Source organism: Coregonus lavaretus (genome assembly GCF_964263955.1).
Source record: "Coregonus lavaretus genome assembly, chromosome: 16".
Lineage (NCBI taxonomy): Eukaryota > Metazoa > Chordata > Actinopteri > Salmoniformes > Salmonidae > Coregonus > Coregonus lavaretus.
Window position 1 is genome coordinate 19,263,748 of NC_140003.1, and position 25,804 is coordinate 19,289,551.

The 25,804-nt window shown below is 43.3% G+C and overlaps 1 protein-coding gene across 1 annotated transcript; it reads left to right on the forward strand.

The window, feature by feature from the left end:
* The first annotated feature begins 17,192 nt into the window (after window positions 1-17,192).
* Window positions 17,193-19,187, forward strand: LOC311143483 (ADP-ribosylation factor-like protein 4C). The gene has a single exon (XM_084179309.1). The coding sequence runs from the start codon at window positions 17,803-17,805 to the stop codon at window positions 18,379-18,381; it is 579 nt and encodes a 192-aa protein (XP_084035435.1). The 5' UTR covers window positions 17,193-17,802; the 3' UTR covers window positions 18,382-19,187.
* The last annotated feature ends 6,617 nt before the right edge of the window (window positions 19,188-25,804 follow it).

Here is a 25,804-nt window from a genome sequence, read left to right on the forward strand (position 1 = left end):
CTCTCTCTCTCTCTCTCGTTCTCTCTCTCTCTCGTTCTGCCTTCTCCTGCAGAGACATTCTCAGGGCTGTTAGACGTACTGTCTTTACTACCTGATCTTCCCTTTAATTTATCCTAAGACAGAGGTATCCAGCCATGAAAAAAGTAATATCCTTGATAGCCTGGTGTCACGATCGTCGTAGGGAATAGACCAAGGCGCAGCGTGATGAACGAACATGTTTAAACTTTATTATCTTTAGTGATAATAGACAACAATAAACAAAACAAGAAACGACTCGTGAAGTCCACGGTAACAATGACCAACACGGAACAAGAACCCACAAACACAAAGGGAAAACAGACAGTTTAAATATGGCTCCCAATCAGAGACAACCAACGACAGCTGACACTCGTTGCCTCTGACTGGGAGTCACTCTGGCCAACATAGAAATAAACACAACAGAAAGAACACACCCTGGCTCAACATTTAGAGTCCCAGAGCCAGGGTGTGACAGTACGTCGCCAGCCCGGTCCGGCCTGTCCCTGCTCCTCGCACCAAACCTACGGTGTGCGTCGCCAGCCCAGTCCGGCCTGTCCCTGCTCCACGCACCAAGCCTACGGTGTGCGTCGCCAGCCCGGTCCGGCCTGTCCCTACTCCACGCACCAAGCCAGGGGTGCGAGTCGCCCTAAAGGCGCGGACTGCGACCACGCCTCAACTTGAACAAAACAGGGGAGGGCTGGGTGGGCATTCCTCCTCGGCGGCGGTTCTGGCTCCGGCCTTGCCCACCACCCTCCAATAAACCCCCCATAGCGCCCCTGGTCCAGTCTGGCCCCGCTGGCTGGAGCTGAACTGGACGCAGCAGGAGCGGTTAGCTTCAGCTCCGTAGTGGAGCAGTTGACCGGTACCTTACCAGGCACCGGTGACCCAGGCACAGGTTGTGCTGGACTGACGACGCGCACCCCTGGCTTGGTGCGTGGAGGAGGAACGGGCCTTACCAGGCTGACGACGCGCACCCCTGGCTTGGTGCGTGGAGGAGGAACGGGCCTTACCAGGCTGACGACTCGCACCCCTGGCTTAGTGCGAGTAGCAGGAACAGGCCGGGCCGGGCTGGCGACGCGCACCCCTGGCTTGGTGCGTGGAGCCGGAACGGGCCGGACCGGGCTGACGATGCGCACCCCTGGCTTGGTGCGTGGAGTAGGAACAGGCCGGACCGGGCTGACGACTCGCACCCCTGGCTTGGTGCGTGGAGTAGGGACAGGCCGGACCGGGCTGGCGACGCACACCGTAGGCTTGGTGCGTGGAGCAGGGACAGGCCGGACTGGGCTGGCGACGCACACCGTAGGTTTGGTGCGAGGAGCAGGGACAGGCCGGACCGGGCTGGCGACGCACACCGTAGGCTTGGTGCGTGGAGCAGGGACAGGCCGGACCGGGCTGGCGACGCACACCGTAGGCTTGGTGCGTGGAGCAGGGACAGGCCGGACCAGGCTGGCGACGCACACCGTAGGCTTGGTGCGAGGAGCAGGGACAGGCCGGACTGGGCTGGCGACGCACACCGTAGGCTTGGTGCGAGGAGCAGGGACAGGCCGGACCGGGCTGGCGACGCACACCGTAGGCTTGGTGCGTGGAGCAGGGACAGGCCGAACCGGGCTGTGGAGACGGATAGGAGACCTGGAGTGAAGAGCGGCCACAACCCGTCCTGGCTGAATGCCTACCCTCACACACTCTGTGTGAGGCATCCGCACAGGACGTACAGGGCTGTGTACCCGTACTGGCATAACAGCACGTGACACTGGAGCAGGATATCCGGGACCGCGGAGAGGCATTGGAGACCACGAGCGTTGAGCCGGCACACTCCGTCCTGGCTGCATACCCCCCTTCGCACGACACGTGCGGGGTGCTCGCACAGGACGTACAGGACTATGCCGGACCACTCGTGGCACAGTACGCCGCTCCGCATACCGCGGAACCTGCCCCGTCCCGTGCTGCCATGCCTGAGTACGGGAAGTTGGTTCCGCTCTCCATCCAGGCTCCGCCAACCTGCCTTCTGGCCCCCCTAACCCGGTGGCCTCCTCTCCAAATTGCCCTGTGGCAGCCTCCTGCTGCCCAGCCGCCCATGCCGTGTGCCCCCCCCTAAAAAATGTTTGGGGTTGCCTCTCGTCCGTCCGACGATGACACTGCTGACGCCGCTGCTCCTCTCTCGCCAGGGCCTTAATCCTAGCCCAAGGTCCCTTGCCCCCGAGCATGTCCTCCCAGGACCACGATTTGCCCACCTGGGCCATTGCCAACCTCTCCATCTCCTTTCCCGGCGCTTCCTCCCATGTCCAGTCCAAGATCTGCCCCTGGACACGCTGCTTGGTCCTTGTAAGGTGGGTTCTTCTGTCACGATCGTCGTAGGGAATAGACCAAGGCGCAGCGTGATGAACGAACATGTTTAAACTTTATTATCTTTAGTAGACTCGTGAAGTCCACGGTAACAATGACCAACACGGAACAAGAACCCACAAACACAAAAGGAAAACAGACAGTTTAAATATGGCTCCCAATCAGAGACAACCAACGACAGCTGACACTCGTTGCCTCTGATTGGGAGTCACTCTGGCCAACATAGAAATAAACACAACAGAAAGAACACACCCTGGCTCAACATATAGAGTCCCAGAGCCAGGGTGTGACACCTGGTATCATATCTAGCTCTCTCTGGAAATATACACTTTATCTCAATAGGCAAAAATATGAAGTAAATCAGAAAATGGTGAATACATTTAATATATTATTAGCCATTTATCATCTCCAAACTTTGGTGAAAGGGGATAATAACCGTGTTGTGTGGCAGTGACATTTGCTCATCTCAGGATAAAGGAGGTAAATTGTTGCCACATAAGGCAAAGGAGAGAGGACCCTGTCTTGTTTCTGCCTCGTGATTTCTTATGGGGCTTGCAGCTTAGGCCTCAGTCCAGCTTTGAGGTTGTTTGGAGTGAGTCTGATGACTGTCTGGAGCAGGAGCTGGAGAATGGAAGGGATCAGCGTGTACTGTCATGTCTCTCTCTTTGACAGTGTCTTTCTGTATCTCGCTTTCTCTCTCTAACGTTATCTGTCTAACTTTCTCTCTAACTCTTCTCAGAGAAATAAAGGCGTGAAGAAGAGCTAAAGCAATTACATTGATGATAGCTTCCCTCTGTCATTATGATCTCTTTCCTATTTAGACGTTATCCATCGAACAACAACTGTATTGTTGCTGTAAATGGAGATGCAATCAGAGGACATGAAAACCAATCTTATATTCTCTCCCCTGCTACTAGAGGCAGAGAGACTAGAGAGACCACCTATTGAAAGAAACACAGTTACTGTGCTCCTAGTAAACACTGAAGCCATGGCAACCCCCAGAGCGCACTAGCAAATCTCCCTAGCCTTTGTGTTGAAGAGTGTGTGTGTTTGTGAGTGCTTGGGGAGAGAGATGGGGAAAGGGAGAGAGAGAAGAGAAGAGAAGAGAAGAGAAGAGAAGAGAAGAGAAGAGAAGAGAAGAGAAGAGAAGAGAAGAGAAGAGAAGAGAAGAGAAGAGAAGAGAAGAGAAGAGAAGAGAAGAGAAGAGAAGAGAAGAGAAGAGAAGGGATTTACAATATTGTTGATGTTGTTTTGTGTCCTCTGACTTTTGTTTATTGTTTATTTCACTTGCTTTGGCAATGTAAACACGTTTCCTATTCCAATAAAGCCACTTCAAATTGAATTGAGAGAAAGAGAGAGAGAGAGGGAGAGAGAGAGAGAGAGAGAGAGAGAGAGAGAGAGAGAGAGAGAGAGAGAGAGAGAGAGAGAGAGAGAGAGAGAGAGAGAGAGAGAGAGAGAGAGACACAGCAGGGGGTTTATAGAGCTGGATAGAGGAAAATAGAGAGGGAAGTATGGGGTGCTATATGCTGTTCCTAGCGACAGAATCTGAGAATGCAAATGAGAACTATAGGATGTATTACTGTCAAAAACCACAGGCGATTGATGTATTCAATTACTAGTGTTTGTGATACAAAGTGCACAAATGGCTTTAATGAACAACAATAATATACCAGTAAACTAAAATATCTAAACATTGAGTGATGGGGTTTGTTAGAGCATGAATGTTCATTATTAGTTGGCATCACAGACACCATTAACTGACGCTATTAATTCTGCATCCAAATTTTTTTTGCCTCTCCATTTATTTATACGCCACATGGTATGTAAATGAAATCAGCAAACTGTGGCTGCGAGATGGCTTGGCATATTCACATTAATAGAGGAGTAATGTCCGCCTATTAGATTGCCATCTCTGCAGACAGCTGTGTGGAAGGGTAAAATCAGTGGGAAATGTGTTGCATCCTGAGGCAGAGTCTATTAGTATGTCCCCCAGTTTGAGTGACAGCTAAAGCTAGACATACATTAGACGACAACAAAAATCTTTACATCTTGGGAGCACTCACATTATGCAAATTGTCTGCATAATCTTGTTATCCTGAAGTCTGCTGACCAGTGTGCTCACATTATGCAAGTTTTCTCACATTGCGACCTGTCTAGACCCCTCCCCTTTCCTGGGATTTCCAGATGTGTCGTGGCCCTTGAGCTACAGATCGTTATCAAAAAAATGTCACAATACGGTGCAGAGCGTTCGATTTGGTGGCTGGGTGGCAAGGAGGCCCCCAGCTCTGCTAAAACCATTGATAACTACGTGCCGTTTTCAAGGGATTGTTAAATAATTGTTAACTATTTGGTTTTAATATCATCACCTTTGAATCGTATAGTCAGAACAACACATTTACGATTATTCCACATTTAGCTCTATCATCAGAGTTATACAGCATGTAACTGCATGCTTTTCATTATCAATAAACATCAATTGATCATGCAATTTCAGATACATGAGGGTAACCTATTCATTTGGCATGTAGCTAGCTAGCTAAGCAAACAACATGTCTCATTTAGGCATTTGGAAAGAGCTTGACATCGGCAAGTCCTCATCCTGATAAAGTTATAAGTCGGACTACTGTCATCACCATTATAGATGGCAAGCAAGATGGTAAGCAAATCAAGCAATATTTGGATATAGCCATCTAATTTATCCTCTGAAAGTTATTAGCTAGCTAGCCAATTTGACGTGGTCCATCAATCAATGTAGCCTATCATGTCTGTCAGCAGCAATCGTGATTAAACACTCAAAAACTATGTTGAAAAGAGGACGCTAGGTAACTTCGCTAGGTAGGCCTACACTGTTTGTAGAAAAAAGTACATTAGGTCTACTTACCACTATGTTTAGCCAACTGTACAACATTTCTACTGAGCTTGCAAAGCAAACATGATCAGCTAACAGTAGGCTACATCGGCAAATTCTCCCTTCTGCTGCTTGACAGCCAGAGTCCACAAGGATGGGAAGTTAATCTAAACCACTCATATTTGTCAGGTATAGTTCACTTTTATTTTATATCACTCAAATATCCAATTCATGGTGGCCAATATTGAGAGATATCGTGAGGCTACCCTCACCTATCTGAAATTACATGATCAATTGATGTTTACTGATCATGAAAAGCATGTAGTTACTTGCTGTATAACTCTGATGATGGAGCTAAATGTGCGCAATTGTTTTGCATGGAATAATCTGACATTTGTAGTTCTGACTATGCTCTTGAAGAGGTGATGATATTACAACCAAATAGTTAAAATGAATTTAACAATCCTTTGAAAACGGCACGCAGTTGTCAATGGTTTTAGCGGAGCTGGGAGAGCTCCTTGTCCCCCAGCAGGCAAATCGAACGCTCTGCACTGTATTGTGACATTTTATTGATAACAACCTATACAAGATATGAATGCCCCTTCTTATCTGTGGTTGTAGCCGAGCAAAGGAGCACAAGTCGCACAAGTCGCATTGTAGCACCTCCTTCACTACACACGATATGAAAATGGCTAGCGTGTCAGAAGAACTATCGGGACCTAAGATGCGGATCGGGAGAGAGCAAGAACCATAATTTGCATATCTTTCATCAGCTCACATTATGCAACCTACGACATCTTGGTCGGAGCCTGCGACTATACAATTCACCTGCGATCCCAGAAATTGCTTGTGGATACCCAAATCGTTGCAAAATCGCTGTTTAAAATGGTGTAATGTATGGCCAGCTTATGTTGATTTGGCTGGGATACATTTGGAAAGGCTGCTGGCTTCTAATACTAGGGTAATTTTCTTTGTGGAAACTTGAATTTCTTATCTCTGCAATGAGGTGATATTACTATGCTTGAAGTGTGTAAGAGCAGGGCGGAAAATGAATAATAATAATATGCCATTTAGCAGACACTTTTATCCAAAGCGACTTACAGTCATGTGTGCATACATTTTTACGTATGGGTGGTCCCGGGGATCGAACCAACTACCCTGGCGTTACAAGTGCCATGCTCTACCAATTGAGCTACAGAGGACCACAAGTACGAATGGCATCCTACTCCTGTATCCAAAACATGTCCCCCCCGGCCTGATCTTAATGGATATTCCAACCTTCCCAGAATGCTCTCTAGTAGGCCAGCCCATGTCAAACAGAAGCCATCTCCGTCCCTTCCTTCCCATGCAGCCCCTCTCTGACAAGACCCTGGTGAATCAGCTGATTGTCTGCCGCCATGCCGCCCATAAAACATTTACCATGTTAACATGTGGGGAACGAGGCCACAGCCTGAATGGATGCCATCATCCCAGAGTCTCTTTGGCACAGCTTCCCTTTCAGCTACTACTGTACATTTCTGTGCCATGGGATGGGAGGTTGATGAACTAGGCCAAGCTTTGATATCAACAGCAGTAACGTAGTGGCTACCCTCCCAAACATGAACCCAAACTCACCATATCAGTAATCTCTTTCTCTGTAGAAAGTTGAAAAATGTATCTGTCACAGTTGGGACTCAACTACCTTCACCGGTTTTCCCATCCTCCCTCTGCAAAGCCAATAGGCCAGAATCATACATGACACTCATTGTAAGACCTAGGTAGCATCATTGATTAAAAGCCACTTTATGGGCTGCTCGGCTTTGTGCAGAGGTCTACAGGTTCTCCATGTCATAGTGGTGTCTGCTCTACTTTCTCAGATCATGTAATGCTATAACACCAACCCTCCACAACGTATACACTACTGCCATACATTGAGTAGCTTTTTCTCACATCTTACCTCCTCGGCCTTGTCTCTGCTGAACATACAATGTGCGAGTACACCAACTACAAGTACAATGTGTGAGTACACACACACACACACTCTACATCCTCCATCCTCCACCTTTCCATCAAAGCATTTCAATGCTTTTGTTGATACATGAAGCATGAAAGTGGGATTTCATTTAATCTTCCTATCCTCCATACATCCCCACTCCCTCTCTCCCAACCCCCAGAAAGCACTCTCACGCTCCACCTGAGGATAGAAGACAGGATGCTCTCTTCAGGGATGCAAGCTGGGGATGTCAGCTACCATTATCCCCCATCACAGCTTACGGCGAGGTGTACCTACCATGACATAACCTAGGCTTTTTTCTCCAACTGTCAGCCTCAGAAGAATATCAACATGGACCTCTTTTAAAGTCAGCATGGGTGGGTGGTCCTGTGTGCCTGTGATAATGTAGCAGCATATGCTACATGTGTAGAAATCTATGGATATTCATTCAGATACAGAATTGTTGTTCCTCTTGTTCAATGTGTAAGAATGTATAATGTGTGTTGTTCAATGGGTGGGGTAAACATGGGTGGTAGTACTCTATGAATGAGGAAGCTCATGAAAATGGGGCCTATAAGAATCTTGAGGACTAACGTTATACACTAAAAGTCCATAGTTACATCAGAAGTAATTTGAGTGTATTATAGATACGATCTCACTTGTATTCATTTCAACCTCAGCAGGTAAATTTCAACCCCAGCGATAGTAGTGAATGATTAAAAAGATGGACATTAAAAGGCGCATTGGTTAGCATGGCAGCATGAGAACATCCTCAAAGAGCATTGGTTGAAAGAAGTCTGTGGTATGTCTTAGTGAACTTCAGGAGACATTTCTAGAGATAAATGGAGCACTGTACAGGGGGTTGTGTGTGTGTGTGTGTGTGTGTGTGTGTGTGTGTGTGTGTGTGTGTGTGTGTGTGTGTGTGTGTGTGTGTGTGTGTGTGTGTGTGTGTGTGTGTGTGTGTGTGTGTGTGTGTGTGTGTGTGTGTGTGTTGTGCATACGTGCGTGTGTGTGTGTCCTTGAAGATCTAGGCATTATTATTCTCATTATCTTGTCCTCCTTAATCTATTCATCAATTATAGCTGGTGGTAAACCTGGTGTGTTGGTACTGGTACTGGTTCTAGATGGTGGTAAACCTGGTGTGTTGGTGTTGGTACTGGTTCTAGATGGTGGTAAACCTGGTGTGTTGGTACTGGTACTGGTTCTAGATGGTGGTAAACCTGGTGTGTTGGTGTTGGTACTGGTTCTAGATGGTGGTAAACCTGGTGTGTTGGTGTTGGTACTGGTTCTAGATGGTGGTAAACCTGGTGTGTTGGTGTTGGTACTGGTTCTAGATGGTGGTAAACCTGGTGTGTTGGTGTTGGTACTGGTTCTAGATGGTGGTAAACCTGGTGTGTTGGTACTGGTTCTAGATGGTGGTAATCCTGGTGTGTTGGTGTTGGTAATGGTTGTAGATGGTGTAAAACCTGGTGTGTTGGTACTGGTTCTAGATGGTGTAAAACCTGGTATGTTGGTACTGGTTCCAGATGGGGGTAAACCTGGTGTGTTGGTGTTGGTACTGGTTCTAGATGATGTAAAACCTGGTGTGTTGGTGTTGGTACTGGTTCTAGATGGTGGTAAACCTGGTGTGTTGGTACTGGTTCTAGATGGTGTAAAACCTGGTGTGTTGGTGTTGGTACTGGTTCTAGATGGTGAAAAACCTGGTGTGTTGGTACTGGTTCTAGATGTTGTAAAACCTGGTGTGTTGGTACTGGTTCTAGATGGTATAAAACCTGGTGTGTTGGTACTGGTTCTAGATGGTGAAAAACTTGGTGTGCTGGTATTGGTACTGGTTCTAGATGTTGTAAAACCTGGTGTGTTGGTACTGGTTCTAGATGGTGGAAAACCTGGTGTGTTGGTATTGATTCTACATTGTGGAAAACCTGGTGTGCTGTGTTGGTACTGGTTCTAGATTGTGGAAAACATTGTGTGTTGGTATTGAATCAAGATTGTGGATAACCTGGTGTGTTGGTACTCGTACTGGTTCTAGATGGTGGAAAACCTGGTGTGTCATATTAGTTATGGAAGAAGTACAGTAGTTACCAGAGCTACAAAGATGGTGCTGTTGGCAGTGGTGTAAATTACTTAAGTAAAAAACACTTTAAAGTACTACTTACTGTAAGTCGTTTTTTGGAGTATATGTACTTTACTATTTATATTTTTGACAACTTTTAGTTCACTACATTCCTAAAGTAATGTACTTTTAACTCCATACATTTTCCCTGACACCCAAAAGCACTTGTTACATTTTGAATGTTTCGCAGGACAGAAAAATGGTCCAATTCACGTACTTATCAAGAGAACATCCCTGGTCATCCCTAAAGCCTCTGATCTGGCGGACTCATTAAACAGGTTTGTAAAGGATGTCTGAGTGTTGGAGTGTGCCCCTGGATATCCGTAAATGTAGAAAAAAGAAAATGGTGCCGTCTGGTTTGCTTAACATAACTTTTGATACTTAAGTATATTTTAGCAATTCCATTTACCTTAGATACTGAAGTGCATATAAAACCAAATATTTTTTTACTTTTACTCAAGTAGTATTTAACTGTATGACTTTCACTTTTACTTGAGTCATTTTCTATTAAGGTATCTTTACTTTTACTCAAGGCAATTGGGTACTTTTTCCAGCACTGGCCGTTGGTTTGTACCATGGCACACAGTTCAATGTGACCTAGTTCCATTCGTTTAACTCATGAATGTTTAATATCTTGTCTTTGTATCAAAACGATACCATGTTTAGACATGATGAGCTGCAACTAGGCATGAAATTTGCACAAGTCAACGTAGTAACTGGAGTGTAGACTAACACGATTTAACCACACCTTGTGGTGTACTATAAAGACTTAGGCTGACCGAAACTAACAAAAAACATGTCCAAGCACGGTCCAAATATTTGGGGTAAGGCTCACTCCCACACAAAGAAAAATCTTACAACGAAATTCTTGGTGAAATGAATAAATCACATAACAAAATATTCGTTTTTATTATTCTCATGGGAAATTGTAGGATTTACTCCGAAAGCACTCAATGATTGCAGCTTCTTGAAATGAAACTTTAATGAAACTTTAAGAGGTCTTATCAAAAGCAGGAGGAGCGGAGGTAACTAAAAGGAGATGGATCGTTACTGACAGCACATCTGTTGGGTCTCCTCTAAGACTCCAGGTTGAAAAAAACTATTCCTCCCTCCCTCTAACTCCTGCTGCAGGATGAAACACACCTGGGAGTATGTGTGTATGTGCACTCGTGGGTACGTCCGTGTGTGCGTGTGTGCGAGAGAGAGGAGGTGATGCAATGTTTTTGCACATAGGAATAGTGATAAACAGTAATACCTGGGGGAGTGTGAGTGTTAGCATGTGAGTGTGTTTTTGCTGCTTTGACTGGTGTTACATGGTATGGTGGTTGACTTTGGAGACACAAGTGTATGCATGTGTGTTTTACTGCGGCTGTGAAAATACAAGATAAAGATGGTATTAAACCAACTCTATTTCAGTTGTGAACTAGACCTGACCCTAATCTCGGATCCTGGCTAGTGTAAATAGTGCAATTTTAGCTTACTGGTATAACCTCTCGAGAACATAGCGACAACTTAATGCATGTGTTTTGTGTTAGATTCTGCCATCTAGTGGACAACTATTCAAATGTATTTAGGTTCTTTGAGCGTTAAAGTTTCAGTGAAGTGATGAAGTGCTAAAACATTATTGCCATCATAAATGTATGAAGTTATTACCAGCCAACCTAATGTCACATTGCTGATCTCCACCATAAACCTGAAGCATAATGTACTGAAAACCTTACAATTTCAGACCGATGAGGCAGTGATAATGAGTTCCTCACAAAAGCCTTCAAATCTTGAAACGTAGAGAAATACATTGTGTGTGTGTGTGTGTGTGTGTGTGTGTGTGTGTGTGTGTGTGTGTGTGTTTGTCCTCACAAGGATAGTAAAACAAGGAAAATGTTGACAAGTGGGGACATTTTGCCAGTCCCCATGAGGAAAAATGCTATTTTAGGCTTAGGGGTCAGGTTTACAATTAGGGTTAGGGTTAGAATTAAGGTTAGGGTTAGGGGTTACGGTTAGGTTAAGGGTTGATTTTGGGGTTATGGTTCGGGTTATATTTAGGGTTAGGGAAAATATGATTTTGGATGGGAATCAATTATTTGGTCCCCACAAGGATAGCAATACAAAACTGTGTGTGTGTGCACGCGCACATGTCTGCTGGGAGGAAGGGAAATGGAGGGTGAGGACTGAAGAGGGAAAAGATAGGGCGAGAGAGAGAAAAGATAGAGAGAGGCCCCCTCCCCTCCAGTCATCAGTCTCAGAGTGAGCACTCCTCTGTTGCTACTCCATTATATTATATAAAACAAGGCCTGTGGAGGACAGCCAACTAAGGAGGATCCCTTTTACATTCATATAAATCTGGGTTCATAGCAACTCCGCTAACGGCAATTAACAATCACTTCCTTATTCCCATATGTTCTCAATTAAATCAATATTCAACAACAAAATTCAATACTTTAAAGATTTGTCTGATCATTTTAGAGGAAACATGGCATGGAAAGGGTTGGAAGGACTTTAATATCGAACTTCATCAAACATCAGTTGCTGAAATTGAATATGCGTAGGCTATTTTAGGTTTGTATTATTTATTTTATTTTTATTTAACCTTTATTTAACCAGGTAAGTCAGTTGAGAACAAGTTCTCATTTACAACTGCGACCTGGCCAAGATAAAGCAAAGCAGTGCAATAAAAACAACAACAGAGAGTTACATATGGGGTAAATCAAAAATACAACAGAAAATATATATACAGTGTGTGCAAATGTAGCAAGTTATGGAGGTAAGGCAATAAATAGGCCATAGTGCAAAATAATTACAATTAGTATTAACACTGGAATGATAGATGTGCAAGAGATGATGAGCAAATAGAGATACTGGGGTGCAAATTAGCAAAATAAATAACAATATGGGGATGAGGTAGTTGGGTGGGCTAATTTCAGATGGGCTGTGTACAGGTGCAGTGATCGGTAAGGTGCTCTGACAACTGATGCTTAAAGTTAGTGAGGGACATAAGAGTCTCCAGCTTCAGAGATTTTTGCAATTCGTTCCAGTCATTGGCAGCAGAGAACTGGAAGGAATGGCGGCCAAAGGAGGTGTTGTCTTTGGGGATGACCAGTGAGATATACCTGCTGGAGCGCATACTACGGATGGGTGTTGCTATGGTGACCAATGAGCTAAGATAAGGCGGGGATTTGCCTAGCAGTGATTTATAGATGGCCTGGAGCCAGTGGGTTTGGCGACGAATATGTAGTGAGGACCAGCCAACAAGAGCGTACAGGTCACAGTGGTGGGTAGTATATGGGGCTTTGGTGACAAAACAGATGGCACTGTGATAGACTACTTCCAATTTGCTGAGTAGAGTGTTGGAGGCTATTTTGTAAATGACATCGCCGAAGTCAAGGATCGGTAGGATAGTCAGTTTTACGAGGGCATGTTTGGCAGCATGAGTGAAGGAGGCTTTGTTGCGAAATAGGAAGCTGATTCTAGATTTAACTTTGGATTGGAGATGCTTAATGTGATTCTGGAAGGAGAGTTTACAGTCTAACCAGACACCTAGGTATTTGTAGTTGTCCACATACTCTAGGACCCGTCGAGAGTAGTGATTCTAGTCGGGTGGGCGGGTGCCAGCAGCGTTCGATTGAAGAGCATGCATTTAGTTTTACTAGTGTTTAAGAGCAGTTGGAGGCTACTGAAGGAGTGTTGTATGGCATTGAAGCTCATTTTGAGGTTTGTTAACACAGTGTCCAATGAAGGGCCAGATGTATACAAAATGGTGTCGTCTGCGTAGAGGTGGATCTGAGAGTCACCAGCAGCAAGAGCGACATCATTGATATACACAGAGAAAAGAGTCGGCCCAAGAATTGAACCCTGTGGCACCCCCTTAGAGACTGCCATAGTTCCAGACAACAGGCCCTCCGATTTGACACATTGAACTCTATCTGAGAAGTAGTTGGTGAACCAGGCGAGGCAGTCATTTGAGAAACCAAGGCTATTTAGTCTGCCAATAAGAATGCGGTGGTTGACAGAGTCGAAAGCCTTGGCCAGGTCGATGACGACGGCTGCACAGTACTGTCTATTATCGATCACGGTTATAATATCGTTTAGGACCTTGAGCGTGGCTGAGGTGCACCCATGACCAGCTCGGAAACCGGATTGCATAGCGGAGAAGGTACGTTGGCATTCGAAATGGTCGGTGATCTGTTTGTTAACTAGGATCAAGTGGTGCATTCATTTGTATAGCCTATGCCCTTTAATGCCCTTCCGCTTATTTTTTGAATTTCAGACCCAACCAGGAACATATAGGATAGGGCTGCTATCAGATACAGTATGTGCATGTGTTCTGTTCTGTTCTGTAATGTGCATATCTCTGTGTATTTGTGGAATGAAGGATAATAGAATACAACAGGATTACAGTTGGTTTTCTGTGGCTTTTTAGGGTTAGAGTGAATGACGACACAAATGTTTTTCAACTGTTTTTGACAGTTTAATGTAAACCTATCAGATCTAAAAATCGAATAAAAGTTGATTGGTCAAGTACACCGTTTAGCAGATGTTATAGCAGGTGCAGCGAAATGTCACTAGCTCCTAACAATGCAGTAAAATGTCAAACATGTACACAACTAATCAACTGAAAAAAAACAAAAAACTGAAAGAACAAGAAATCAAGAAATGTCGGAAAGAATCCAATTAACAACCCAAATAGCACGGTAACAGTAATCCACATGCAATCTATACGCATTTACACTGGATGACTTTACACAGGATATTCTAGGAATTATATGTACAGTAGTAGATATATTAGCATGAGCTATATCAAGAATCCAGTATATAAATAAATATGGGGTGTGTATAAACAGTGTAACTAAAATGCACTCTACAGTAGTAGAAACATTAGAATGAGCTATGTGGAGAATACAGCATATACAGTGCATTCAGACCCCTTGACTTTTTCAACATTTTGTTACGTTACAGCCTTATTCTGAATTTTTTTTTTTTTTATCCACATCAATCTTCACACAAAATCCCATAATGACAAAGCAAAAACAGGTTTTTATGCATTTTGCAAACAGAAACACCTTATTTACAGTGCCTTCGGAAAGTATTCACACCCCTTGACTTTTTCCACATTTTGTTAAATTACAGCCTTATTCTAAAATGAAAACAGGTTTTTAGAAACATTTGCAAATGTATTACAAATAAAAAACAGAAAAATACCATATTTACATACGTATTCAGACCCTTTGCTATGAGACTCCAAATTGAGCTCAGGTGCATCCTGTTTCCATTGATCATCCTTGAGATGTTTCTACAACTTGATTGGAGTCCACCTGTGGTAAATTCAATTGATTGGACATGATTTGGAAAGGCACCCACCTGTCTATACAAGGTCCCACAGTTGACAGTGCATGTCAGAGCAAAAACCAAGCCATGAGGTCGAAGGAATTGTCCGTAGAGCTCCGAGACAGGATTGTGTCGAGGCACAGATCTGGGGAAGGGTACCAAAAGATGTTTGCAGCATTGAAGGTCCCCAAGAACACAGTGGAGAACCTTCCAGAAGGACAACTATGTCTGCAGCACTCCATCAATCAGGCCTTTATGGTACAGTGACTAGTCTCCCAGTCTCCCAGCCTGGACTTGAACCCGACCAAACATCTCAGAGAGACCTGAAATTTGGCCTGAATTCCAAGCATCACATCTGGAGGAAACCTGGCACCATCCCTACAGTGAAGCATGGTGGTGGCAGCATCATGCTGTGGGGATGTTTTTCAGCGGCAGGGACTGGGAGACTGGTCAGGTTTGAAGGAAAGATTAACTGAGAAAAGTACAGAGAGTTCCTTGATGAAAACTTGCTCCAGAGCGCTCAGGACCTCAGACTGGGGTAAAGGTTCACCTTCCAACAGGACAATGGCCCTAAACACACAGCCAAGACAATGCAGGAGTAGCTTCGGGACAAGTGTCTGAATGTCCTTGAGTGGCCCAGCCAGAGCCCGGACTTGAAGCCAATCTAACATCTCTTGAGAGACCTGAAAATAGCTGTGCAGCGACGCTCCACATCCAACCTGACAGAGCTTGAGAGGATCTGCAGAGAAGAATGGGAGAAACTCCCCAAATACAGGTGTGCCAAGCTTGTAGCGTCATACCCAAGAAAACTCGAGGCTGTAATCGCTGCCAAAGGTGCTTCAACAAAGTACTGAGTAAAGGATCTGAATACTTATGTAAATGTAATATTTCAGTTTTGTATTTTTTTTAAATATGCACACATTTCTAAACAACTGTTTTTGCTTTGTCATTATGGAGTATTGTGCATAGATTGATGAGGGGGGAAACGATTTAATCAATTTTAGAATATGTCTGTAACGTAACAACATTTGGAAATAGTCAAGGGGTCTGAATACTTTCCGAATGCACTTTAAATACACAATACAAAACCCCATAGCAAAATGGATAGAATTGCAGGAAAATAGCTTCCAGACCTGAGTCCAGAATATAAATAATATATATGTATGTGAATGGTGTGTAAAGACCGTATGGACAGTATGTGAATAGAAAAGGTGTGTATAGCAGTAGTTATATGGGATGAGCCATGACTAGAATACAGTATATACAGTACCGGTCAAAGGTTTTAGAACATCTACTCATTCAAGGGTTTTTCTTTATTTTTACTATTTTCTACATTGTAGAATAATAGTGAAGACATCAACACTATGAAATAACACATATGGAATCATGTAGTAACCCAAAAAGTGTTAAACAAATCAAAATATATTTTATATTTGAGATTCTTCAAATAGCCACCCTTTGCCTTGATGACAGCTTTGCACACTCTTGAAGGTTTAATCCTCAACCCTATAGCTGAATGATAATCATGAACATCAAACATTGATGTCACCTCAAATTCCTGTATCATGGTTAGTAAACTAATGCTCTTGTAGCTTAACCAGGTTTAACCAACACAAAGGGAAATGCTTTACCCCTTCTGAACATAAACCTATTCTATCCTATAGGTTAGGGGAGGCCTATCACATAAGAGTGGATTTGTTTATGAACCTACTCAAACATGACTTGATGTGTCATTGAAATGTCCCCAGTCCCCACAAAATAACAAGCGCACATGCGCTTAAGCGACTAAGCATGCTTCTATTTATTTATGGTCTGTTGTTGCTGGGCTTCGACAGAAGGTGGCGTCGTCCTCCATGTATTGCCTTTTTTCAAAAAACCTCTCTACCCTTATAAAAATATTGCATTATAATCTCAGGAGGGATTTCTGAAATTGTTAAACCTATACTAACGCTATCTACTGAATATGTCAGTTCTAGTTATTCGTTTAATTGTGCATTTATTTACGATATTAGGCATACTACTAGAACCAATCGTTTTTACGTTATACCAATGTTATGTACATAAAGTGACATCGAAATAGTAATTCGTAGCCAATACCTACAATAAGGTGCTCATTCTCAATATTAAAATACCTATTAATGTAATAACTAATAGCCTTCTAATTGATCACTAGCTTGTATAGCTGTATATGCTTATGCTTTAAACCTAGGCCTTTGCTTTACACTGTATACATTTTCGTTATCATTATCTGATCTGGAATATTCTCACTTTAATCATCCACAGGCCTATTGGTGAATCGAATCAAATTAGAGTTACGCAAAGGGGTAGACTATTTATTACGCCTATACATTTCTAGCTATATGGATTTCGATATGCATGTCGATAAAGACGACCATAGCAACGTGCATGTGGCCATAGCAACGTGCATGTGGCCACCATAATAATAAATGTGCACTTTGATTGGCATGGCCCGAATGGGTGGAGCGTATGTTATGGTAGGCAGGCTACTGCGCTGTTTTACTTTCTGCTCCCTCGTCCTCTCATCAGTGTGTATGCTTCGGCCGCAGTGGTAAGAGTCGGACCACATGTGCCGTGACGTAGCCTACCATAGAGCTCATAACATCAACCCAAATTCATAGCTGCAATAATTGTAATGTTGTTTATGGGCGCAGTGTAGCCATTTCTCGGGATAATTTGGACTCATCCACGACTCGCAGGTGGATTTGATTTATGTTCTTCAATCCCGGACCGGAGGCTCGTTTTTTGGACAGCCAACTTGCCTATAGAGACGCGGGGACGGGAGACAAGTGCGCAGTGCTCACGGGGAAAACAGCAGTGCGAGACAGCAAGCAGCGTGTTTGTTATAACCCACCAGGATCGTCCTTTAGCTGTCTGGTGAGTGTTAGGAGTTATACAGTTGCAAAATGGAATGAATCTTAACTGGAGTGTGGAGGAGAATTCTAATCCTACAGACGAGGACACTGTTCCCCAATGCTTCTGAGGGCAAAACGAGGATGAACCAGCCAGAGCGCACATCGGGCCTGTAAACACATTGACATTACGTTTGTTGATAGGCTATCATTGTTGTGGATTAATCGACGAGCCTATTGAACATTGAAACGCTGTATTAGGCCATCACATAGGTGCTACAGAGGAGCTAGACGTTCCTTTCACCTGCTATTGAAAATGGGCAACAGTTTCTCCAACATATCTGCTTTCCAATCCCTTCACATTGTGATGCTGGGGTTGGATTCGGCTGGCAAAACGACTGTTCTTTATCGTCTGAAATTCAACGAATTCGTAAACACCGTGCCAACAATTGGATTCAACACGGAGAAAATCAAACTCAGTAATGGTACGGCAAAGGGGATCAGCTGTCACTTCTGGGACGTCGGAGGCCAGGAGAAGCTCCGACCCCTATGGAAATCCTACAGTCGGTGCACGGACGGCATCATCTATGTGGTGGACTCGGTAGACGTCGACCGGTTGGAGGAGGCTAAAACAGAACTGCATAAAGTTACCAAATTCGCAGAGAACCAGGGCACACCGCTGCTGGTGATAGCCAACAAGCAGGACCTGCCCAAATCTCTTCCAGTCGCTGACATTGAAAAACAGCTGGCTCTCCACGAGCTCACCCCATCCACCACGTACCACGTCCAACCTTGCTGCGCCATAATTGGCGAGGGACTTCACGAGGGTATGGACAAATTATATGAGATGATAGTAAAACGGAGAAAATCTTTGAAGCAAAAGAAGAAACGATAACTACCGCCCATTGGTCGTAGCCTATGAACCGAACCATGCATTAACCTAAACCTACGCAAAATTACTGTATCTAAATGCTATTTGGGTATTCCAATGTTGCCCTAAAATGACATTTACTTTGCGGTGATTGTTGTATTTCCTTTCATTGGGTTATTGTAAAAGTTGCTGACGCTGTGAATCCTATAGCTGAATGATGCTTTTGCACGCAAGAGGGTGCTTCTATTGGTGCAAGATATTTACTAAGGTTAACCAAAACAAACTTGAAATTACTTTTATCATAGGAACAAAAGCATTGATACATGAATGCGGGCTGGCCCCTCATTTGCTGCTTTATCATGGACTATACATCTGTAGCTCAACATGTTCTTTTGAAGAAGCATCCCATACAGTATAGGCCTATACTGTGATGGGACTATGGATATTCTGACGGAATGCTTCTTTGGACAGCAAGTTTTACTTTGCACGTTAAGTGGATGTGGGTCACAATGAAATGGACCCTGTTCATTCAGAGAGAAAAAAAAAACTGAAACCAAGATATGTCTGTATTATTAGATATGTCTGAAAGTCACACCTCAGTCCCTGTATGGGTTTATTAATGCAGATGTCAACAAGGCTTTGGAGCGTTGAAGTTTACTATGCCGTGGTGGACTGAGGATAACATTGCCTGCAACGTGGTCCACTACTTTGCACTTTTCATTTCCTAACAGAATAGTAGAGTACTACACTGTATAGCATAAACCAGGCTGTGTATATACAAGAAAGCCAAAATTGAAGTATTTTTTGAATATTAAAATATATACACAATGCATTGTGACTGATTACTTTTATTTCCATAATGTGATATTGGAATGTAAATGTAATCTACAGTAAGAGGATAATGTCAACAGCTGGCCAGGATGATGGTGATCAACAGTAGATGTATTTTAAACGTGGTGAACTATTGACCTGAACTCATGGATTGGTTTGTCTCTACATCTCCCCTGAGAGATCCTCACATTTCATAGGTGTGTATTAGGGAGGGGAGAGGAAGACAGGAGGGGTGGTCACAGTCTATCAGTAAACTCATGGGAATCTATTCAATGTTGTCACTTGATCTCCCAAAATGTGTCTATTTAACACATGCTCATACCCATGGTGGTTTGTGAGTTGGTGTTAGAATGTACAGTTGAAGTCGGAAGTTTACATGCACTTAATTTGGAGTCATTAAAACTTGTTTTTCAACCACTCCACAAATTTCTTGTTAACAAACTATAGTTTTGGCAAGTCGGTTAGGACATCTACTTTGTGCATGACACAAGTAATTTTTCCAACAATTGTTTACAGACAGATTATTTCACTTATAATTGGGGGTCAGAAGTTTACATACACTAAGTTGACTGTGCCTTTAAACCGCTTTGAAAATTCCAGAAAATGATGTCATGGCTTTAGAAGCTTCTGATAGGCTAATTGACATAATTTGAGTCAATTGGAGGTGTACCTGTGGATGTATTTCAAGGCCTACCTTCAAACTCAGTGCCTCTTTGCTTGACATCATGGGAAAATCAAAAGAAATCAGCCAAGACCTCAGAAAACTAATTGTAGACCTCCACAAGTCTGGTTCATCCTTGGGAGCAATTTCCAAACGCCTGAAGGTACCACATTCATCTGTACAAACAATAGTACGAAAGTATAAACACCATGGGACCACGCAGCCGTCATACCGCTAAGGAACGAGATGCGTTCTGTCTCCTAGAGATGAACGTACTTTGGTGCGAAAAGTGCAAATCAATCCCAGAACAACAGCAAAGGACCTTGTGAAGATGCTGGAGGAAACAGGTACAAAAGTATCTATATCCACAGTAAAATGAGTCCTATATCGACATAACCTGAATGGCCGCTCAGCAAGGAAGAAGCCACTGCTCTAAAACCGCCATAAAAAAGCCAGACTACGGTTTGCAACTGCACATGGGGACAAAGATCGTACTTTTTGGAGAAATGTCCTCTGGTCTGATGAAACAAAAATAGAACTGTTTGGCCATAATGACCATCGTTATGTTTGGAGGAAAAAGGGGTGCTTGCAAGCCGAAGAACACCATCCCAACCGTGAAGCACGGGGGTGGCAGCATCATGCTGTGGGGTTCTTTGCTGCAGGAGGGACTGGTGCACCTCACAAAATAGATGGCATCATGAGGAAGGAAAATTATGTGGATATATTAAAGCAACATCTCAAGACATCAGTCAGGAAGTTAAAGCTTGGTCGCAAATGGGTCTTCCAAATGGACAATGACCCCAAGCATACTTCCAAAGTTGTGGCAAAATGGCTTAAGGACAACAAAGTCAAGTTATTGGAGTGGCCATCACAAAGCCCTGACCTCAATCCTATAGAAAATTTGTGGGCAGAATTGAAAAAAGCGTGTGCGAGCAAGGAGGCCTACAAACCTGACTCAGTTACACCAGCTCTTTCAGGAGAAATGGGCCAAAATTCACCCAATTTATTGTGGGAAGCTTGTGGAAGGCTACCCGAAACGTTTGACCCAAGTTAAACAATTTAAAGGCAATGCTACCAAATACTAATTGAGTGCATGTAAAATTTTGACCCACTGGGAATGTGATGAAAGAAAGAAAAGCTGAAATAAATCATTCTCTCTACTATTATTCTGACATTTCACATTCTTAAAATAAAGTGGTGATCCTAACTTACCTAAGACAGGGAATTTTTACTAGGATTAAAAGTCAGGAATTGTGAAAAACTGAGTTTAAATGTAGTTGGCTAAGGTGTATGTAAACTTCTGACTTCAACTGTAGGTGTTTTGGATAGGCCTACCCGTTGGTGTTGGATGAGTCTCAACATTATTTTGTATTCCTAATCCAACATCAAGCAAAGCAAAGGTTAATTTGTGTGTCATTTTTAGAGCTGCAATGCGTTGTCAGATGTATTCGTGCACAGGCCTTGTTAGGAGTAGTCATTAAATTCCCTGTTGTGTAGCAGTAACTATCTTTGTGTGTACCAGAGTTTGGAAACTGTTGATTTTCCTAGCATGCTGTATCACTCTCACTTACTCAATCACTCTCAGCTAAGGCACATACATACGCACACAGCAGTCTTTCTCACTCTTTGGCACTCATACACGTGCGTGTGCTCTCTCTCTTTCTCTCTCTCACACACACACACACACACACACACACACACACACACACACACACACACACACACACACACACACACACACACACACACACACACACACACACACACACACACAAACCTCCTCATCCCCTCTCCCTGTTAGTGATTAGGATATCCATTGGAGTGTGAAATAAGAAAAGAGATTCCTTGGGAGGGGTTTTGACTAGACGCAATACAGCTTTAGTCAGATTTTACATTTCGTAGCAGGTTAGGAGAATTTATGCAGCAGATTAGGATAATTAACATAGCAGGTTAGGAAAATTAGGTTAAGGTTAGGAAAACGGTTAGGGTTAGATAAAATGCAAAAACTTTTGACATTAATTGAACAAAAGCTGTATCCCTTCTAGCCATGACCCTTGGTAGGTGAACATTCCCCCTGAGTCAGAGAGGTAACAGTACCTGCTGTACTTTGTGTGTGACCCTGCCAGCCATACCCTGGTAGTGTATTTGCTCTATAGGTCAGGTCACAGGAGGTTAATCAGGAGGGGATGGTTACCTGATCAGTCAGACTGTGTGTAACTATGTTTTGTATGTATCGACCATGGCAGTGCCATATTCTGACCATTAACACTGTGAAAATAGTTCTTAGTCATGACTCATGAGGATGGGGATAGAAACCTGCGGTTCTTACTTCAGTATATTCCCTCACTCAAAGGCCATGTGTTGTTTTTCCATCAGTTGACCCGATTTGCGTGAAGTACAGAGGGAGAAAGAGAGCATGTGTGTGTGCATGTCCTTTTGATGTTATTTACTCTTTACTGAAAAATGTATGCGCTCACTAACTGTAAGTCGCTCTGGATAAGAGCGTCTGCTAAATGACGTAAATGTAAAATGTACTGTAGATACAGCACATGTTTTCCTGTTGGGTAAACAGGCTCTGACAGATGACTCAATAGTAACTGGTGTATTACCAGAAAGAGAGAGACCACACTGAGCAAAGGAAGCCATTGTGAAAGCACTAAAGAACAGCCTGAGGTGGTCTTCTTAGGACATCCAATTTCTATGGTAACAACAGCAATGGGCAAACCCTCAGTGGTTTTAGAGACCTGGCCATTTTGTTAACCCTTTGGTTTGGTTGTAACTGCATAACAAAAAATAGTTTTGTAACTATTATTCACTATTATTTTTATTTTTTAATCATCAACTTCCTAATCTAAATGTTTGGCCTGTGAGGGTTTACCGGAGTTTGATCATCATAAATGGATTGTATATACAAAGGTTATTTGTCAGGTGATAGATTTTACACTCAATCGAACAGATGTGAGTGCTAATGAGAGGAAAGGTCAGAGGTGACAGGAGTGAATCCAATACCCATTTGTCTCCTCACACTTAATGCCTGGTAATGAACTACTGTTGTTTCCTTCAACATTTTTTACATTTTTAGTCATTTAGCAGACGCTCTTATCCAGAGCGACTTACAGTTAGTGAGTGCATACATTTTTTAAAATATTTTTTTTCATACTGGTCCCCCGTGGGAATCAAACCCACAACCCTGGCATTGCAAGCGCCATGCTCTACCAACTGAGCTACACGGGACTACGTGTACACATGAATAACAATGAGAGTCAACAACATTCTGTTGCCAAAACATACCAAGAACATGCATATGTTAATAAATGGAAATTAGCTGATATCATATCTTATCTCCAGTGTTCTGCAATTCAGAAAGAGGATCTGCTGTACATTTGAGCCTGGACAACAATGTGACCTCCAAAAGTGCTTGTTTTGTCCCTTCTATAGGCTAGTTTCTCTTGATAAGGACGTGGTTATACTGTTACAAAGACCTTTCACGGGTCAAGAGAGACGATGGCAAGGCAGTAGTGTACAGTTACTCCACCCCACCAGTAAAGCAGATGGTTCCCTATTTCACAGGGCCTGCTCTCCAACTGGGCGCTAATGATGTGCTAAATGTATCAGTTTGTAATTATTTGCTTAGCTTGATTCTTCTTTGCTCTAATAATTATTCTCCATTCATTTGACACAGAAGGAGAGAAACAAATAAGTGAAATCCACATTACCATTTTGGGTGGCACAGTTGTGTCAATAGCTCGCTGTTGCCGGGGAGACGGTTACCAAAATACCTACGGTAACAACAAACATCTATTAATAAAGGGATTATTATTTCATGAGCTGTGTATAATTGTGGAGGAGTGTGAGGGGCTCGCCTCAGCCTCTTGTCTGATACTGGAGAAGAGGGTTGGAGGTGGGTGGTGGCCGCCGGCCTAAACTTGATGGAAATTCAACTTCAATGGTAATCCATTTTAAAAGTGAATCTTCAATTAGACATGGAAAGATGGTAAGGCTGAAGTAGTGGGGGAAGAGGGATATGACAGTATGTCAGTATAACAACACTGTGTGCTGCAATCCAAAGGCAATGCTTCACTCTCACTCTACTGTGACGATGATCATGAACGTTTTGCAATTCAGAATGATTTATATTTTTCCTCGTTGTTCTCCTTCAATAGCCTATATGGTGGCTGGCATACAGGACACATATTCAACATAGCTTCTCACCTGGACAATGGGTTAGTTTATGCAGGATGTAAAGAAGCCAGAGATAGTGAACGGAGAAGTCCAAAACATCCCAAGACATTTGACATGCTTGTTTTATTAGCTTGTATCTAAATATACAAGGGAAGGTTAATAAGGGGTCATAAGCAGTTAGTTAGTTGCACACATCTAACAGTTGGATACACACTCACTCATGCACATTCCCAATTTGAACTCAGATATGTAATAGGATATCTGAGGGGGAAGTCCAGGATGTTATTAGTTAGGGTGTCTGTTTAAGAGATACTCCTTAATCTCCTGGTATAATAAACCTTATGAAGCAAAGATAATGCTGATGGAGATGTATAGTTAGGCCAACAATAACATCTAGTGAGGGGAGAGGACACTGGAGACTAGAGGGATAGTTGCGGTACACTAATTTCTGTCATGACAGTGTGTTCTTATAAAGTAGCTATTTTCTCTTATGTGCCCCAGGCATGTTTGTGCAGGACATAGCACTCCCCTCGCAGATACTGTATTATTCTTTCAAGGATGATATGTACAATTTTAAAATATTCAGATAGGGTCAGAAGAACTAAGTTGGTGACCATATTAGAAACATTTAATCTTTGTTAGCTACAGTACAACTATGCAATTCCGCCTCTAACTCTGCTCTCCCACCTTCTTCTTTGTTTATTTTTCTTCCTCCTCCTCCCTTCTTTGTTGTTTTCCACTAGCTCTCTAATTATCCACTCACAGCAATAGGAGTCGTCGTGTCAGGGCAAAAGAAACCGCCTCAACAGGAGTGAGGAGGACAAACACACTGCATAACTATCCAGCAACATGACATTCTTTATTTTCCTGTTTTGCTTGCTGTGTTGTTCTTATTGGTCATAGAAATGCGGTTACATTTCTAAGAAAAAGTAAGGCTAACATGCCATTTATATTATTCCAGATTCCTAAATGTAATCTTTTGCACTCACCCTGCAATCAATACCACTGAATCGTTCACTGTTGATAATTCCCATGGATTCAGTTGTCTGTTATGAACCAAGAGCAATAATTGATTGCATTTTTATAGCACCTTTCCACCTACATAAATGCACAAAGTACTTTACATAGTAAGGGGGAAACTCATCTCTTTCATCACTAATGTGTAGCACCCACTTGGATGATGCACAGCAACCATTTTATGCCAGAACACTCACCATACATCAGCTATCATGTTGGAGAGATGAGAAGTGATATATGCCAATTGGGGTAAGGATTAGGTGGACATGATTGAAAGGGGCCAGGTTGTAAATTTAGCCAGGACACCAGGGTTAACACACCTACTCTTACGATGAGTGCCATGGGAATTTTAATGACCACAGAAAGTCAAGACACCCATTTAACATCTCATCCGAAAGACGGCACCCTAAGCAGGGCTACGTCCCCTTCCCTGCCCTGCCCTGGGGCATTGGGCTCTCCTTAGACCAGAGGGAAGAGAGCCCCCTACTGGCCCTCCAACACCACTTCCAGCAGCATCTGGTCTCCCATCCAGGGACCGACCGACCAGGACCAACCCTGCTTAGCTCCAGAGGCAAGCCAGCAGTGAGATGCAGGGTGGTATGCTGCTGGCTGGGAGCATTCCGTCATTGCCTCATTCCTTTGTTCCTCAATTGCATTACTTCATTCAGAAACCTTTTTTTCCATGACCCTGTTTGATAGCACATGGAAAACCATTATCCCTGGTGTGTGTGTACTGTAGATATGTGGCTATGTGAC